General features: G+C 32.3%; 1 protein-coding gene across 1 annotated transcript in view; it reads left to right on the top strand.

The window, feature by feature from the left end:
• The window catches only part of LOC129909730 (uncharacterized), a 95,504-nt gene extending 75,279 nt beyond the window's left edge, over positions 1–20,225 (top strand). Inside the window, exons 4-7 of the mRNA XM_055986803.1 lie at positions 5,471–5,611; positions 6,049–6,266; positions 17,899–18,059; positions 18,198–20,225. Coding sequence (XP_055842778.1) covers positions 5,471–5,611; positions 6,049–6,266; positions 17,899–18,059; positions 18,198–19,872 — 2,195 coding nt within the window. The 3' untranslated portion in view covers positions 19,873–20,225. The remainder of the gene's footprint in view (positions 1–5,470; positions 5,612–6,048; positions 6,267–17,898; positions 18,060–18,197) is intronic.
• Positions 20,226–20,306: the final 81 nt, after the last annotated feature.

Below are 20,306 nucleotides of genomic sequence, written 5' to 3'. Positions count from 1 at the left end.
CTTCAAAAGAAATATATATTTTTTTTTATTTCTTGAAAAATACATTTAAGGATTTGAACCCTCAAGGCATAAAGTCGATAGAGCTGCTCGTTCAAGCCAAATAAAAGCATAATAAAAACTCACTTAAAAAGTCCACTCAAATCTAATAGATATAAAAAAAAACTGAGATAAAAAAAAAGACGGAATTCTTCTTTGTCACATATCACACATCACAATAACAAACCATAAAGTGTCTTCTCTCACCACCTTGCCATTTCAAGACAGAACTCTATCAGTGTCACCTTAACCCCAAAAATACAAGACAAGACTTATAGAAGACGAAGCATAAAAACGACACGACGAGGAAGACATTGTGCATCACAAGGATCCACTTAACCGTCAAACTATATACGACAGACTTTTGCCACTGCTCCAGTATGCTCTTCAGCTTCTTTCAGCCAGCCAGGAATTCCATCCTTGTTCCTTCTTGGGGGCATCAAAATGGTGAATACAAAAAAAAGTTTAGAAAAACGCACTGCTTTGGCTTTTGCCAACCAATAGAGTACCCAAGAAAAAGTGAATAATGTGCTTAGGGCTCCGACTCACGTCTGACGACGACGTAGGGGTAGTCGGGGTATATTTTCCCATTCAAAGCAGCAGTTAAATTCATCCTCTTTATGGGTTAAAGACTAGCTAAATGGGTTTTGTGTGCTGCGTTGGTTATGTGTGAATGGCACATTAAGCGACGACATTCATTCATCTTGCCACCAGCTAAACAACCAAAAGTGACTAAAACTCACCACACTGCCACATCGTAGAGGTAATTTATATCTTCCTCTCCTACTACACTCTCTCCAACAACTTATAGTCGTTCGTTGAGCCAAGTGAGCCGAACTTAATGGTTAACCGCATCTCATTCTCATAGTCCTAAATGTGCCTAGGCAAAAGAGCTGCAAGCTAAAGTATCTATCTATTTCTATAACGAAAACACCAACTGGGTCTACTTGCTACTATTCAGAGAGCTGCAGCTAATTTCTATATTGCCACTCTTCTGTAATCGTTGTGAACACTTAAGTTGACAGGAGAAACAACAAAAGACTCTGAAGCCCGAAGAGGACATCGCACCCACTTTCATTCCAAAAAAAAAAAGACATCGGGACGTTGGTAATAAATAAAGAAAACTAGCTCAACTGTGCTCTCTGGACCAAGACGATATAACACGACACGACTCCTGGAACTTGGGGGAAACATAAATCAGATGATACACACAACACTGGCAAAACTTAAGCTGCTCTGCATACATATATGCAAAGTCCATAAACTGTTTACTCAAAATTCCATCTAGGCGGGTTCGATATGATAAATGTCTAGTGGAACTTACTCTCCTTAACTGTTGTACAGGGGTGGATTTCCGAAACAGAATATGCCTATAGTTTTGCGTGACGAGTGGTTTATGTGGAACTCTTAACAGAGTTTGAAAGGATTGAAATCAGTCAATCAATTGCGACTTAATGAATATATGAAAATCGACGAATAAACTCAAATAAAATTCTAACTCATGGGTTCTGAAAATTTGCTTTTGGGTAAACACGAATTTTTTGCGATTTTTTATAAAAAAAAACTGAACTTTCTAATGCTCAATTTATTCACCCTCCATTATATTTAAACACTCCATTAAAAATAAAAAATCTGCCAAATCACATACAACTTTTAAAATTTCCCGTTGTTAATGGAGACTTTAAATTGAATGTAGTGTGAATAAATTACAGCTAAGTGTTTTTTTTTTAACTTAAAAGTAAAAAATTTCACTTTTCTCGATCTTATTTTTAAACATAAGTGTTTTTCAAAATAGCGCAACACACCGAAACATGGTCTTACCTACATATATATTATTAGACTGCTGGATATTTAGAACAATATTGCATTTCAACGTTAGTTTTGGGGAGAACGGTTTAAAATTTTGAACTCTGGAATAAAACATTCGTAAGCGAAGTATTAAAATACTCATAACTTGGTCAATTTGGCTAACATCAACCTCAAATTTTGACAGATTCTTGAGATATAATGTATGTATGTTAAAAAAAGTTCAAATAAAAAACAGGGTTTTCCAGAAAAAAGTATGTTTCAGTTTTTTTTTGTTATTTCTTAGGAACTTTGATATATTTAATAGAATGAATTCTTTAGAATTTGATTAAAAACTACCAGGTCATTAAATAATGATAAAAAAGGTCCATAATATTGCAAAATTTTTTACAGAATCAATTAAAAAACGAAAAAAAAAAATATTTCTAAATTTTATCTTTAAAACTTAATTTCTCAAAAACTACTTACGGCCATATTATTCACTAGTTTAAAAAATACATCTGGATGTAAAGAAATAAATCCAAATCTATGATATTCACTATCACACAGAGTTAAAAATAGTCATTTTTAACTATTTTCATACTTAAAATCGGGATAACTATTTTGGATTTGGATTTATTTTTGACATTTCGTCGGCGTAAAGCAAAATTGTTCTAAATCCATTTTTTACCGAAAATGAGTTAATGATGCAGTTTTACTAATTTGAGGGTGCTCTTTCCGAATTTCAAAACCGTTTTTGTCAAAAAAAATTTCATTCCGCAGAAAATATAATTTAATGGGACATAGAACAATAAAAACAGGGAAGTAGCCTTTTAAAAATGAGCCCGAGTATTCTTGATTGTTCTAAGTCCACTTTTTATTTAAGAAAAAAACGTACTTGTATAGGATTTGTTCTATGTCCAATTTTGAGTTTTTAGTTTTAAAAAATATTTAAAAATAGTATGCAACTACTAATGAGGTAAACTTGTATATTTTATTCAAGAGAAAAGAACAAACTTTATATAAAACATAACTTGAATGGCAAACGAGCAGAAAATTGTCGTTTTAAACCAATTTGAAACTTAAAAATCGTGCCCTGTAAAATTTGCTTTTTGTGACTTAGAACAATTTTGCTTTACGGTGACGATTTGACAATTTTACATCCAGATGTATTTTTTAAACTAGAGAATAATATGGCCGTTAATGAAACAACTTGAATTAATGATAATTTGAAGCAACTTGAGTCAAAAAAAAACAAAAAAATGAATAAATTACTAGCTTTAAGAAAAGTTATAGCACAGGACTGTACGTGTATTTTTTTATTTTTAAGGTGGGTTTAACTGTAGGGGAGAGTGGGGCTAAATGTAACAGGGGTAAGAATTAACAGCTAAAAAAAGCGATGTTCCTTTCAATATTAAGAAACGCGTAAAGGAGAAAAATGCTCAATTTTTGCATATCTACCGGCACATTTTCTTCAGATGAAGATTAGACGACAGGGTGAGAAGTTACACTAGTGGTGCCCAAAAAATGCATGTTTGTAACTTTTTTTTTTAATTTTATTTTCGGTCTACCTCTTTACCCGAAAAAGATAGAGTGCTAAGTGTTTTTTTGTTATATGCAACTGTGTTTTGGCTCAAATTGCGTGTATATGTTATGTCTATATCAGTTTCGCTTTTTTTTTAAATTGATTTTATGTGCCAAATTTCATGCTGGGGCTAGTTGTAACATTTTTCCGGGGCAAGTTGTACCATGTAAAAACCTACCTATACTGAAAAATTCTTTACCTAATATAATTAACAACCCTGAATATGAATGCTTGTAATTGAATTTGTATTTATTTTGAAATTGGAAAAACATTTTTGAACCACCACTTGAATTCATAAAGCTTATAAAACAATTTATGAATTCGAATAACTTTTATTCAAGACTACTGTCAAATTTTCTCTGGAAATCTTGGATTTGCTCCACTTTTTACAAATTTGCACCAAAATTTCATGACTGAGGTTTGTTTTTATTGTTATTAATTAAAAATAAATAAATATAAACAAATAAAGGTATTTTTCTCTTATTTTTAGTTCTTGGTACAACCTACCCCGGTATGTGTTACACTTTGCCCCGTATGTGGGGTAAGTTGAAACAACACGATTTTTTTTTTGGAAGCTTTATTTTTCAACATTACCGTTATGTTTTGCTAAATTTTTATGATGGATCTTGGAGCTAAAACATGGGTCTTTAATTTAAAAAAGGTCTGGTTGACCCACTTTCAAATTTGTAGGAGAACCATCGATTTTAGAAAAAAGTGTTACATTTGGCCCCACTCTCCCCTACCAAGAAAATGAAAAATTTTCCTTAAAAATAACTTTTTAGTCATTTGGTACCTATTTAATGTGAAAAGTGTGCCCAGATATTTTTGACCAGGTTTTAGACCAAAATACCGCACTGTGCGGCGTTAATACATAGTACTATTATCAAAAACGTGTTATGGTTACAATGAATTGTTGTTATTCGAATAATTGTTTTTAAAGAACTCTCATTCGAAGAATAGTTTTCGATGAATTTTCCGGCGACCTATCTTGACTGATCTTGGGGTGATAATTCAACAAGCCAAATCATTCCACTCGGATCTCATTAGATTCATCCAGGGTTTAGTTTTGAAAGATTTTGATAAATAACGAAGGGGTCACTGTAGTTTTCGTTATGGATATTAGAGTGTCCCGTCATTTCATGAAGATTCCCGTTCTCACTTCTATTTTACGAAAAGTGGTCTCAAAATTTGCACATCAATGAGTTGCTTTCAAACCCGGTCTATCCTTTAACTTGAATATATTTTTTCGGAATTCACTACTCTATTAAAGGTAAAAATGGGGTATATAAAAAATTAATGTTAGAGGCCCTAAAGTTATCTCCAAAATAAAAAGTAAGTACATTCTCAGAATTCTCTCGATAATACGCAACCCTTGAGACCTCCTACGACAAAATAGACTAGCAAATATTGATTAACACTTCGTGCAGTTTCCTTGTTTGCATGACAGACATATTCTTAGAAATTGTTCTGATGCAGTAGTATTTTTGACGAGCCAAGAATCCTAAAGGTAAATTTGGACCCCCAAGTCTAGAAGAAGTTATAGTCTGATATCTCAGACTGTGACTTAAATTGACGTCTTCTAACTAATACATTGGCTATCAGACCCTAGTAATATTTTAAATTAAATAATTTAAGACAAGAACAGAAAACTTAAATCACTCTAATTTTTAATAAACAAAGCGAATAAATCAAACATCCATATCAATATTAGCTTTTTCAGAAGTTCCAACTATGAAAAAGCCATTTACAACAAACTATAAATGATTTAAATGCGCTCCTGATATATTGTAAAGCATATAAATCCCTTGAATCCTTTGGTCGTCTGCCTGGAAACCCATCAGACCATATATGCCATACTACTACTACTCCTATATCATTCGAAATGACACCGTTCATGTCATAAATATAAGACCAACTCTCAAATTTCAGTTCGAACTCATTGATCCAACAAATTTATATTTCTATTTGTAGATAGTATTTTTTTTATTATTTGCTGTTTTGTTTTTTTTTTTTTTTTTGTGAGTAACAAAATTCATGTCCTTTTGAACTTTCAATTTTTTGCAGATACAATCACAAAATCATGTCCATTCTTTTTGGCATCTGGCGTCTTTCTATTGATTAGTTTCATCGTTTTTCTGGTGCCAACGTGTTCACATCAAAACAACCTTTACTATTTTAGTTCGGGAATTATGTTTATAGTTTCAGGTGAGTACCTCTTCTAGTATTTTAGATATGACAGAGTTTAAAATATGGTGACCATTTGTTCTTTTTTTTTCAAATTTTTTATTTTTCAGAAAAATCATGATTTTATTTAAAATTGAAAGAATAAAAGAAATTGTCAAATGGTTTGCCCTAACCGACGATATTTTGACCAAAAAAAATAAAAGAAAAATTTGCAACTGTTTTCAAATATTTTTTTAAAGTATTTTCTTTGATTTTTATAAACTTTGAGTGTTTTTAAAAATAGTAAAAAATATTATAATTTTGGGAAAATGATATTAAAAAAAAAAATCACCAATTTTTCTTTATTCTATTCCACTTTTTTTTTTAAGTATGGTCACCCTATTTTAAGTAACAACAGAAATATGATTCGTTTTCTATTTTTTCTCTGTTTTTTTTTTTTTTTTTTGTCTAATTTACAGGACTTTTCATGCTTATTGGACTGATTGCATACATTTCGATTTTAAAAGCGGAAATAGGTTCAAAACTACGCCCAAGGTCGACTTTGCAACCAGCCCTATTCAAAGTCACATACGGACAAAGTTTTTTCCTTTATGTATTTGGATTTATATCGACAGAATTTGTTGGAGTCCTCAATGTGTTCCTGTATATTAGTTTACAGGAAGTTGGATACTATAGTGTGAGTGGCAATTTGTTGAATAGAAAATATGTATGTACCTACGTTTGTATATTGTGAAGGTAGTTTTATTGGGTTTTTTTTAAAGGTATAGGATGGAAAATATTGCTTTAGAAATTTTGTGTTGAGAAAATTCAATAATCGTGATATCTAACGTAATTGAGGCAAGAAAAAAAGATATTCTAAATATAATTTTCATGGCAATTTTGTCTCTATTTTTGAAGCAATTGTAAGGTTTAGTTAGATTTTATTTATAAAGGGTGTCTCAAAGCGAATGATTTGAACATTTAATTTAACTTTTAATTTTATTACATTGTATTAAGTTTTCCCTTTAAAATTTAATGAAAAAAAGTAGGTACATGTACAACAATTGAGGCAAATTTATACGGATGGTAACTCTAATTGAGATCAAACTGGTGACAAATATGATGAAAAATTATTATCAGAATGATGAATGATGACCATAAAATGATGGCCAAAATTTAGAGAATGGTAACAGCAATTGTGACATCGATCTTGACCAAAATGGTTTCAAGTAAGGTTGCCAAATATAGAGGCTGCAACGGTTACAGCTTGGTGGCGGGAGACGGACACAATCGCAAAATTTTGAATCCAGAAACCTACAATCCAGAAAACCCAAAATCCCGAAAATACAGAATCCCAAAAACCCAGGATCTTAGAAATTAAAAATACCGAAAACCTAGAATGCCGAAAATTGTTTTTTACGTGTTTACTTTTTAACTTCACATTTCAGATTATTTTTCAAAATCCAAATCCCGAAAATTTATATAAACTGAAAAAGTTGCACAAATTTTTCATTTTACATATACAGGGTGTCCCAAAAGTAATGGATCAAACAAAGTATGCTGATAGGGGATCTTAAGGGCTCTCAGAATTTGGTAACTTGTTCATCCCAAATCCTTACGGTTTTCGATTTAATGCAATTCTTGTGAAATTTCGAAAAATCCCTACTTTGCAACAGTATTTTGCTTCCTGCGCCCATTATTGATTTTTGGTTTTTACAATTCTTTTACTAAAACACTGCCAAATAATTAGGAACAATTAATTAATCAAAACATTTTTTATTTCATACGCCATTTCGCTGCAAATTAGCTAACAGTTTCAAATTTTATAAAAAGTCAATTTCTAACTTTTATTTGAGAGCAACACCGTTGAAAAAAAATTTTATGGTGTGAGAATGGTTTATTATTTTAAAAAGTTGCCCTGTTATTGTAGTTTTCAAAAAAGTATACAAATTCCGAAAGTTGCAGTTAGATCGTAAAATATTACAGTTTTAATTCAACAAAACAGGGTTTTTCAGTACAAAAAACAACCAAAAATAAACACATTTTCTCGAACTGTTATTTGTTTATTTTTCTTTGAACAAAAGCCTCTATTTTTGTTTGTATTTTTGCTCTGAAGAACCCTGTTTTGTTGAATTCAAATTGTAATATATTGCCATCTAACTGCAACTTTGGGAACTTCTATACTTTTTTGAAAACTACAATAACAGAGCAACTTTTTAAAATAATAAACCATTCTCACACCGTACAAATTTTTGTTGCGGTGTTGCTCTCAAAAAAAAGTAAGAAACTGATTTTTTTATAAAACTTGAAACTATTAGCTAATTTGCAGCGAAATGGCGTATGAAATAAAAAATGTTTTGATTAATTAATTGTTCCTAATTATTTGGCAATGTTTTAGTAAAAGAATTGTAAAAACCAAAAATCAATAATGGGCGCAGGAAGCAAAATACTGTTGCAAAGTAGGGATTTTTCGAAATTTCACAAGAATTGCATTAAATCGAAAACCGTAAGGATTTGGGATGAACAAGTTACCCAATACTGAGAGCCCTTAAGATCCCCTATCAGCATACTTCGTTTGATCCATTACTTTTGGGACACCCTGTATAATTTTTCGGAATCCCATTCGGGATTTTGGGTTTTCGGGATCTTGGGTTTTTGGGATTTTGGATTTTCGAGATTCTGGATTTTCGAGATTCTGGATTTTCGGGATTCTGCATTTTTGGGATTTTAGATTTTAGGGAGTTTGGGTTTTCACGATTTCGGTTTTCGGGATTATGACCCCAACCGCTTGGTAACTGGTACAATGACTGAAAAGGTACAGGCTGCAAAATAGATCCCTCACCGGGGAGGTGTTTTTGTGCAGTCCTGGGTTCGAATCACAGCACACGATTACGATCATATGTTAACGTTTTGAATATTTCCATCTCTATTTAATCAGTAGAAAAAGATAGGGACAGATAGCAGCCATACGTTAACAAACGTATGCTGTGATTTGACCCCTGGTGAGTCAACGATTGAATCCATAGTTGAACCGGGCAAATGAACAGGAGAACCCGGAAAATCAATTGACAAATCCGTCAAATTAACAGACGGATCTGAAAAATCAACAAACGCACCTGGAAATAATTCGGGCGAATCCAAAAAACCAATGGACATAAAGATCTTAAAAAAAAATTTTAGTAGGTAAAGAGTTTGTTTTTTTTTAAGAAAGTATGATATTTAGAAATATGTACATTAGGGTGGGTCAAAAAAATCGAAATTCTTTTTTTTGATTTGGTACTCCGAAAAATCGATTGCTAGACCCCTCTAGAATATACACACCAAATATGAGCTCTTTATATTAATGGGAAGGTCCTCCGCTTTGCAATTTTCCATTTTTACATCAAGCTTCTACTAAAAAAAAAATATTTTTTTATTAATTGACTTTTTAGCAAATTTCTTTTCAGATTCTTGTAGGAAATTGAACGCTCTACAAAAAAGGCCTTATACACTTTTTTCGTTTATCTAACCGTTGAATAGATATTTGAGGAAAAAAATCGAGAAAATCTTTAAAATTCGTTTTTTGGTCTTAATTTTGTAACAAACTGAAAAATTATAATCATCAAACGCGCAAGACATATTCTTGTTGGAAATTGATTGCTCCACAAAAAAGGTCTTGTTAACTTTTTTCATTAATCTAACCATTCCAAAGATATTCGAGGTCAAAGTTAAAAAAAATTATGAAAACATTTTATATTTTAAAAAATTTTCCAGTTCACTGAAAATTCATTATTTTCAATTTAGCAAGACGTATTCTTGTAGGGGCTTAAAAGTTCTACAAAAAATTCCTTGGCATCAAATTGATTGCTTTAACAGTTTAGAAGATATTTGTATTCAAATCGCAATGCATACGGGTCATAAGAAAATTATTGAAATCAGTGAGCATTGGTTTGGATACGAATATCTTCTAAACGGTTAAAGCAATCAATTTGATTCCAGGGAATTTTTTGTAGAACGTTTAAGCCCCTACAAGAATATATCTTGCTAATTTGAAAATAATGAAGTTTCAGTGAATTGGAATTTTTTTTAAAATATAAAAAGTTTTTATATTTTTTTTTAACTTTGACCTCTAATATCTTTAGAATGGTTAGATTATTATAATTTGATGATTATAATTTTTCAGTTTGTTACAAAATTAAGACCAAAAAACGAATTTTTAAAGATTTTCTCAATTTTTTTACCTCAAATATCTATTCAACGGTTAGATAAACGAAAAAAGTGTATAAGGCCTTTTTGGTAGAGCGTTCAATTTCCTACAAGAATCTGAAAAGAAATTAGCTAAAAAGTCAATTAATAAAAAAAATATTTTTTTTTAGTAGAAGCTTGATGTAAAAATTGAAAATTGCAAAGCGGAGGACCTTCCCATTAATATAAAGAGCTCATATTTGGTGTGTATATTCTAGAGGTGTCTAGCAATCGATTTTTCGGAGTACCAAATCAAAAAAAAGAATTTCGATTTTTTTGACCCACCCTAATGTACATATGACCAACAAACTGTGTCAAAAGTGATACCCAAATGAAATGTAGAAATTTTTCATTAACGATAGAAACCAATAAATCTAAGTAGGTAGTCTATATGTAGAAATATTTAAGGTGAAAGGGTATTATTTTGGGAAATAAGAGCAAAATTTGAAAGCGTGTTTTTTTTTTGGGTAGAGAAAATGTGGATTTATTGTTAAAATTACATAAGTAATAAGAATAGTACTCTTTTCAAATCCAGATATTTGAACTTTGAACCAATAATCCAAAGTATTCCGTGTTTCCGTCCAAAATCTGAACATCTCCCTTGCTCGAAAAAACACCCTTTTTATGCAAAATAATTGTATGTAGGTAATCAGATGTAACATTATTACTAGATTTCGATCGGGTATAACTTTTTAAAATGATTGTTTTCAATAGCTACATATATTTCTTTCACCAAAAAAAAAAAAAAAACACCCTTTCACTAAAATTTGTTGAAACTTTTACAGAGTTTCCTGAGGATATAATATTTTTTCTATTCATGCTTATTTTACCAGCTTAAGTTCAGAACTGTTAAAAATTTGGATTGGTCAGCTGTTACAAAAACTCAAAAGTTATCTTAGTTTTTTGACAGCAGATTAAGTTCAGACGCATTATTTAAATCCGACATTCTAGAGCAATATGTGATACTAAACCCTAAAAGTATACAAACCTGCTAAGTGTGGCATTTTGACCATCTCTAAACATTCAAAACCCGCTGTCACAATAATTCCAATCTTTTCCTTTAACATTTTTTATTTTCTCTTTTTTTCGGGTTATTTAATAACCAAAATTTCCTCTTTTGTCGGTTACCTGTGTGTGTGTGTGTATGTGTAATGTCATAAAGGATTACCAACCTTTGCAGTAACAATATAAATCTACCTTCCTTGACTTAGATACTGCGGGAAGCTTTAATAAATTATTCGAATTAGACAAGCGGAAGTTAAGTCGCGATTATGTCATAAATCTGCGGTAGTATAAAATTTCCTTTTTACCCCAAAAACACACACACCCACAACAGTCATATAAAATTTGCGGGGGTGTGGGAAATGAACATTTTCAACTTTTCTCACCGAAAATGAAATTTGCAACCGGAATTGCGGTTCCCTGCATCTGTGATGATGATTATGATGATGATGGCGGAAACATGACATTCTGTAACGCGATCTTACATACGAGCATACGAAAGAGGCAAAGCTTACAACATTCACATGCAACGAACGATATGCAATACCACACCACATGTAGGTACTTTAATTGGCTAAAAGAATCTTTTGACTTAGCCAAGAAGAGAGTTTATATCTAATTTTTATTTTTTGTTTGCTTTTTCCTCATCCATTTTTGCGAAGAAAGATGTTTGTTGCACTTTAAACAACAAAACAAAGGAAAAGTTCAACCACACCCTGGGGAAGATTACACAAAAAAAAGGCACACACAAAAAAAAAAAAAAAGAATGAATAAGAACAAGTTCAAAAGTTGTGCCGAAGGAGATTATCGTACAGATTTTCAGGGAATTTTTAATTAAGGTTCTGAATGGGGAATACCTTTAAGCAAAAGGAAGTAAACTCTCACTGTGTGTCTATGTGTGTATGTTTGTAAGTTTTAAACGTAGACAGAGTCTCACGTCCTTGCTCTGTTTTTCTGATAGCAGTTTTGTGTTGTCGGATAAAAAAGATTTTCTCTATGAGAACTCATTAAACAGCTATTTTATTGCTCAGTTCTGACTGTTTTTGCGAAACCACTGTTGAACCTCGTTAAGGAGACAAGGTTTAAAAAAAAACCCTGGATATGGAAAGAGGTTACCGTGTTGGAACGTAGCGATGTTTATCGAAAGTTTTGACACCATATATGCAGGAAATGTAAGGACTAATTTAACAAAGGATTCAAAAGAAATTTAAGTTTCAACGTGAAGGTCCTTAATGGTACGACTAAATTGTGCATTTTTAGTCTTTTGCTTTAAGGATCTTCTTGTTGATATAAGTTCGAATTATTGTTTATATAAACCCAATAACTTCCCCCTTAAACTCTTAAGGAAGTAACAAGAAGAAATTGCAATAAAATACCTGAGCCTCAAGGAAGGAAATGCACACAAAATCGAACGAACATTAAAAGGAGATAAGATTGCAAATTTTGCAAATTTTCAAGAGATTTGATTCTTGGAATAAATTTTATTCAACTCCAGAAGGCATTTTGTTTTGGGACCTAAAGACAAAAGTGAATATTTACCTTTTTTTTTTGGATTTACCTACGCACAATGTGGTTCAGGGTTCGATAACCTATTGCCTTGGGTTAGAAGTAAATGTAGGGTTTTCTGGGAATAATCAAATATTATTTTACAGGTTTAAGGTCTTCAATTTAATTGCAAGTTTGACAATAAATCAACAAAGAAGGTAAAAACAGTATTTTGTTCGATTTTGTTCGAAAATTTAAATAAAATTAAGAAATTGTGAATTAAGAAAACAAATAAATGGTAAGATGAAGAAATAAATAATAAATTTGTTCCGATCAAATATTAATTCGTTCCATTGAATATTGAATTGGTATTATGTAGAATTAAGCAAATGAATCGTATTAGGCGTATGAAACTAAAAGAATACAAGAAGCTCATATGAGGACTTGTTCTCCTCTTTTGTTTTAAAAGTAAAAACGTAGTATAGATGGGTACCTATAAAAATTATTGATCTTCGGATAAATAAAAATGCACAAATATTAGATTTAATATTAGGTGAAGATAACGCCAAAATCACTCATCAAATTTGCAATTTACAAAAAATGCTAGGATTTTCGGTCTATATCCTCGTGAAAGTAAAATGATTTTTGCTGTCGGTGTACCAAATTGTGTGCTAGAAGAATCTATGTATCCAAGAAACTTCTTTTGAAAAGGAATTCGATGGACTAATTGTGGGATCCTTATGGAAACTCTTATTTCACCAGCACTCAATCTGAAGAGAATGCTGTGTGGAACCCACAAGAAGAAAATAAAAATAGGAATTGAATTTTTAAAGAAAAAAAAATTTAAAAAAATTTTGACCGCCGCAGCACAGCCGCACCACCGCCGTTTGGCGGAAAATTTCGCCGCACCACCACCGCACTATTCCCTTTTGTATGAAAAAATTTGCTGCATCAAGATAAATAATTTTGAATTGAAAAATAAAAAAAAAAAAACTATTTAACGATGAGTAGATTTTAACCCCAATTAGCAATCCAACGCCTTAACCACTCGACCACCTAGTTATGTTTGTACGAACCGGCACACAGTGGTGCCATTGGTCGTTTTTTGCGTCAATATTCATTTGCACGGCCATTTCTGGACGAAAAGTTATGAAATTTGGTACACTGAATGATAATAGTATGGAGAATAAGAAAAAGCTGCCAACTTTTTTTTATTCAAAATGGCGGCTCCAAAATGGCGGAAAGAATGGGCGTTAAAATAGAATTTTCATTTTCAAAACAGTATATAAGCTAGAAATTGGGCTAAATTCACAACAAAAAGGTGTCAGATCTTAGGTTTAGGATTCATAGATTCATATTCTTAAAAAATAAATCAAAAATTTTAAAAACGAAGTCCAAAAAATGCCAAATTAGTAAAACACATTTTAAGACCCCTTGTTACGCTATTTAATGGATTGTTTTTTTTAAATTAGCACAATTTTGAGATCTCTTCTATTTATGTTTCATAAGAAAATTGAAAATATTGCGGTTATAAGGTTGCCAACTATGTTTTTAAGTAAATATTAGAAAACATGATATAATGAAAAGTTTCAATGTTCAATAAAACTGAGAATTTATTTTTTCTGTAAACAAAAATATACTTTTCTAATAGATTTTAATGTTCTAAATTCAAATCTGAAGTTAATTTTGAACTACTTATAACTCAAAAACGTGACGTCGTTGATTTTTTTCGACTTCAGATTTGAATTGCTTGCTGAGTTTTACCACGAATCAGTTGTCGATGGTTACCTGTGTTATGGTCTGGTTTTATTTCATGGATCGTTGAGAGTTTATTTCAAAATAATAAAACCAAATTTGAATTATCTACTTGACATCTCTATTTGCCAGATTTATGCACATTTAACGACCAAAAAGAGCCAAATGCAATCGGATGTACACCAAAAAAAAAAGAACAATATCAATTTAACATTTTTTAAAAAATATTAAAACAACATTTTCTTAAATATCAGCAAAAAATTCTCTATAAAATGATTTTTATGATAATTAAAATATCAAAACAATATTTTTTGATATTTAAATATCACATTTTTGAAATTTTTTTGATATTTTATTATCAATTTATCATATCAATTTTTCATTTGTTTCTCATTCCAAATTGTTGAAAAATATTTAAAAAAAAAAAAACTCTTAATGTATACTAATTTAAATGGGCTTTGTGTTTTTTCGAAGTAAAATGTATGATTTACTGAGAAAATTTGATCGGCAATAAGATTCTACTTCACATAGTTTGGAAGAAAATAAAAAAAAACAATTTTATCACCTATAGAAAAAATAATATCACCGATATTTTATAAAGAGGATTTACTTTCAGTAATGTTTGAAAGAACAAAGAAAGAAAATACTTTAAAAAAAAAGAAAAAGAAAGAAATATTATTATAATAAACTGAAACGTAAAATCTACTCAAAATTGATATTTTAATTGTCAAAGTGAAATTTTAATTATCCACCTAAAATTAAAAAATGTCAAAATGATATGATAATTAATAATATCAAAATTGATATTTTAATTATTGTTGGGCGACTTTTGTTATTATCAATTTTTTTTTTTTCGGTGTACTTTGTTCTAAATGTTTGATCCTTGTTCGGGCGCCATTTTTCTTTTACGTGACAGTTTTAGTAAATTTCTCTACTGCGTGATGAGAATAAACTCAAATAACCCAAACCTAGATTGTCTAAAACAGTGCTTACCATATCTATAAACACTAGAGTGACCGCAACTCCCATAGAACAAATTTTTTGTCGAATTTTTTTCGGGGGAACCCCATAAAATGTTCCGCCTTTGCAGATTTTTAGATAGCCAAAATTTCAGCTCGATTGGATAACTCTAAATGGTGCCGACACTCGCTCAAAGTATCAAAAATCTCTGTTTTTTCACTGTTTTTCGAAGAAAATTAGCTCTAGCTCCCAGACAGATCGAGTTATTTTCACTTTTTATATATTAAATTAAAGGTAGTGTTGTAACACATAATTCAGATGCTAAATTTGTTTAGTTTTACTAAAAAAGAAAAATATTGTCATCAATTTAAATTTTCAGTACATACATCAAAAAGAGCTGAAGTGCAAACTCGATTTAAAATTAATTTTTTTTTTAACTGTTTTATTCTGCGGATTGGGATAGAATGGATGTTTCTCTATCTCTGGGCCCTCGGGTATCAAAAGTATGAGGTATAGTCGTGGGGTGAAAGAGCTATTAACAATGAAACTTTCTATGTTATTGGACCAATGTAAGGCATCTGATAGAAATGCTTCTGGCATAATTATAGCTACAATAGAAGCACTAGGGCAAAATCCAATTGACTTTGTAGTTTCAAAATCAGACTTACATTCAACAAGAAAAAACGTTTGCTTGGTTTAATGCCCCAAGAGCTTATCTGGCTCCTAAACAAGATCTTGATCTTTTGCGTAATCGCATTGAATACCGCAAGATAGACAAATATATTTCAGAGAAGGCTTTTGCTAAATTCTCAAACCATTTATGGTATTTGAGTTCAGAGCTGGCAGGTCTGGCGTTCTTTGACCTAACTTTACGAGATGGCGAAAAATTAGAAACGGCCAACATAATTTTGAAAACCAGTGAAACGGAAACCAACAGAATAGTAAATCCAAAGCTACAGACACATGAAGATGAACAATTTGTCACAGCAGGGTTAAAAAATATTGTGAACAAAGAAACATTGATCTTTTTCAGCCGATTGAAAATAGACACAAGTTTTCTCAAAGAACCTCCTAATCCTTGGCCGGAAAACCCGCATTTTAAAGAAGGCTTTAAAAAAGTGCAACCACTTAAAGTCGTAAATGACATGACAGAAAGAGGAGTCAAATTAATAACCGATTTTAATTACCTTTTAACTAAAGATGAGGAACAAAAACAATATGTACTTCAAGTAGTCAGTGAGTGCCGAAAATTGTATCCTGATGCTTCCAAAACTACTTTGTAAATCTCTTGATTAAATTTTTTTAGTATTTACTTCATTAATTATGTATAAGAAATGTAACACGATGTTATTTTTTTTGTTTTTTAGGACGTGTGTGAATTGCGTAAAATAGTTAACATAGTGTAAAATTTTTGACACTATTGAGGTGAATACAAAATTTTCAGCTTTTAAAAATTTATTGGGCTCTGGGACCTAGTTAAATTTGAGTTAAATTTTTTTGCAGATGGTTTTGTTTTGTTTTTTTTTATTAAAAAGGAGTTTCATAGCAGAAAAGAAGCAGAGAAAAATATTAAACAATAAGCCATACAGCTGAAATTTTTTTGTTCACCTCAATAGTGCCAAAAATTTTACACGGTGTTAACTATTTAACGCAATTCACACACAGCCTTAGAATTCTGTTAAATGTTTCGTTTTTTTTAAATAAAACAGTTTAAAAAAAAGTTTAATTTTAAATTGAGTTTGCACTTCAGCTCTTTTTGAGGTAAGTACTGAAAATTTAAATTGATGACAAAATTTTTCTTTTTAAGTAAAACTAAACAAATTAAGCATCTGAATTATGTGTAGCAACACTACCTTTAATTTAATATATAAAAAGTGAAAATAACCCGATCTGTTTGGGAGCTAGAGCTAATTTTCTTCGAAAAACAGTGAAAAAACAAAGATTTTTGATACTTTGAGCGAGTGTCGGCACCATTTAGAGTTATCCAATCGAGCTGAAATTTTGGATATCTAAACATCTGCAAAGGCGGAACATTTTATGGGGTTCCCTCGACCAAATTTCGAAAATCGATTTCTTGCGGTCACTCTAATAAACACCTAACGATCTGATATAAATTTCAAAAGCCGAAATCAATCAAAACCTTATTTTTCCTATAAATATTTTTAAATGGTTTTGTCTACATTCACCGACCTTATTCCACCGAAATACATAATAGTTAATATTCGCTAGGCTTTAAATTTTCTAAGAACACAAATTTTAATCATTTGTTACCATTTCCTTAAATTCCCTGGAATATAAATTCCCAATTATGTATAATAAACTCCTATGGCAACTTTCAAACAACGCCCAAAGATAATTTTCAAAGAAGGGAAACATTCAAATAATTAAAATTTTATTCACGATAATCAGCAATATTCCAATTTGCACATTTTCACCAAATTCATTTTACCGGGAACGATTATTCTTTTGATAGGTGCCAATTCAAAAATTTAAAAATGTTACATTTTATATGGAATGATTCCCATTACTTCGATAGCATTTTCGCAGTATTTTGTCAATTTTAAGGGACGACTTAGTTTTTTTTCATGTAAATTGGGTTATAATAGATGAGGTACTTAACGAGAACAAGTTGTATTGTTACTAACACTATTGAGGCAAAAATGGTGGTCCCTTAGGTGCACTTCGTAAATGCCACACCAATGTTAAATAATAAATTCTTCACTCAACACCTTTTCATTTGTTATATCAAGCAATAAACCTAAACTATAAATTGCCATTGACAAGTTTAATCCATACCACAAAAACTTTTAACAGCCTTCAATTAAAACCCCAAAGTACCCACCATCCAATAAAATTTACTTCACCTTACAACAAAAACCTTCGTTTTTTCTTCTTATTTCCAGAAACTACCTTGCCTCTCATTTACAAATATTCAAGAAAAAATAAGAGAAGGCGAAAATCGAAGTTCCAAACATCATCCACATCGGCGCAAGGAAAACCTTGCAGTTGCTGGTTACAATTGCAAAAAGCATCCCTCCAATGTCTTCAATGACCTAGAAAAACGGTAAGTAAGTCAAGTTTACTGCATTATACCCTGATCCTTTTCTAATAGGTGCTATAAAAAGAGAATGAACAAAAAAAAAACTACTATACTAACTTCTTTTTTCACTTCTTTTGTCTTCCCCCTAACCAACTTATATAGATACTATTTTGAAAAACCACAAAAGTGTGACCTACATTCGAAGAACATTGCCAAAAGCTTAAACGAACTCTACACCGAACCAGCACCACCGCATTTCCATCATCTACCCCCACAGGATATTCACTTTCAGCAACAGCAACACCACCACCAACAACAGCAGCTCCAGCAGTTCCAACAACAGCAACATCATCCTCATCAACAGCAATCCGATTTTGCACCCCTAACACGAAGTGTATCGACGGCAACAGAGATTTTCTCTAATGCTGCCAATGGAAATGCGGGCCAACACACTAACATGCATTTTCAAAACAATAACGGCACCGAGAAACGAGGTTCAACCATCACCACGACCACCACCAACAACAACAACAACACAAACACCTCGACCAATGCTTCGACCACTAAAAAGCACCAAGCAACTCTAACATGCAAACCTTCCCGAGATGACCGACATCATGACGAAGACAATGACTCCATCGGAAGTGACGACGATGCCGACGATGATGGCGGAGGAACACGGATGCGAAATGGCAGCTCATCGTGTTCGACCACCACCACCGGCATTCAGGACATTTGTGGCTTATCGCGTGGCATTCGCAAGACAAAGGATGAATTTTTCAATGAGTTTTGCAAAAAAGCTGGAGTTCGACCAAAACCTAAAGATATCTATTTCATCAATGACCATGAAGATGACCCCCATCATCAACATCATGACGATGAGAACATCTATATTGTAGATTGTGCCAAGCCACAAAATTCCGGCAGCGGCGGCGGCGGGCAGGTACCGCAGCAACATCATCACCATCAGCGCCAACAAGGAGGAGTCTACTATCCAAACCTCCGACGGAATTCAATGTTCGTTGATCTGCCACCGAGCAATTCTCTGCGGAAACAGAACTCAAACTTATCTCTGCATGCGGATAGCAAACTCTACCAAAAGAGCCTTTTCGACTTGGACCGGTGTGAATCAGAAATCTGGAACACATACCCGGAGCAGTTTTATGCGAAAGGCAGCACAAAACAATTGCAGGACTGCAATGTCTATCAAAGTCGCACGTTACCAAGGTCGTTTATGAAACGTAATTTCGACTCACAAGAGAGCTTGCTTATGTCAGGCGGTGGAGCGGCGACGACGATGATGACTGCTGGCAGCCAGGGCCGTTTATCTGGACACAACCATTATCCAACAGCTATCCAACAACAAGCAAGCAGGTTATCGAATGTTTCAAGGGAGGCGACGAACATTTATCGTTCAGGACAAATGTTGCATAAATCTTGCGAGGACGTGAGAAATTCTATCAGCCAACAACATGGTGGTGGTGTTAGTTCACGTAGGCCATCAACTAATCTAATGCCATCTGCAGTACAATGGCCGTCGGCAATCCCTACATCACCCTCGAACTTTTCAAGTAATTCGTATTTGTATGGAAATCAACCACCCCAACATCAACATCAGCAACAACAACATCATCAGCAACAACATCCTGCAATGGCTGGCAGGGCGACGACGAAATTCACGCGGACATATGGTTTTGATGATCGACGGGGTGATGTGTCGACCGGAGGCGGTGTTTATGACGCCTTCGATTTGGATGAAATTGAGAGGGAACGCCGAAGGTCACATGCGAGTTTATTTGATGGGCGTTATGATGTTATTAACGGTACAGCAGTTTGAAGGCCGAATAAATACTGAAATTTGGAGGATATTTACTGCCAAAATAAATAGACATAAATATAATGTAGCTACATACTTCCTAAAATTTAATTTTAAGTGCAGCCCATGGAAAAAAAAACAACATTGTTAACTGGGACATTTAACTTTGGGGTGAAATATTTGACAGATAGTTGCGACAGTTAAAATACATATTTAAATTGTCAGTTTTAATATTAATAAGGTGTTCTTATAGGAGCTAATAAAGTTTTTTTAAATAAAAATGTTTTCGTGTCCAGGAACATAAGGCTTCTTCGGCCTAAATAGCAATATATACCTCTCTCGTTTATTCACAAACGTCAAAGACTGCAATTTGTCGAAACTTACATAATTGACAAATAGAAAATGTGTCTTTTTGAGAAAAACAAAGAAGTTAGATATTAACTTTTCCTTCATTT

Source organism: Episyrphus balteatus, chromosome 2, assembly GCF_945859705.1.
Source record: "Episyrphus balteatus chromosome 2, idEpiBalt1.1, whole genome shotgun sequence".
NCBI classification, from domain to species: Eukaryota; Metazoa; Arthropoda; class Insecta; order Diptera; family Syrphidae; genus Episyrphus; species Episyrphus balteatus.
The sequence above is the reverse complement of the archived record's forward strand: the minus strand, read 5'-3'. Positions and strand labels throughout refer to the sequence as shown.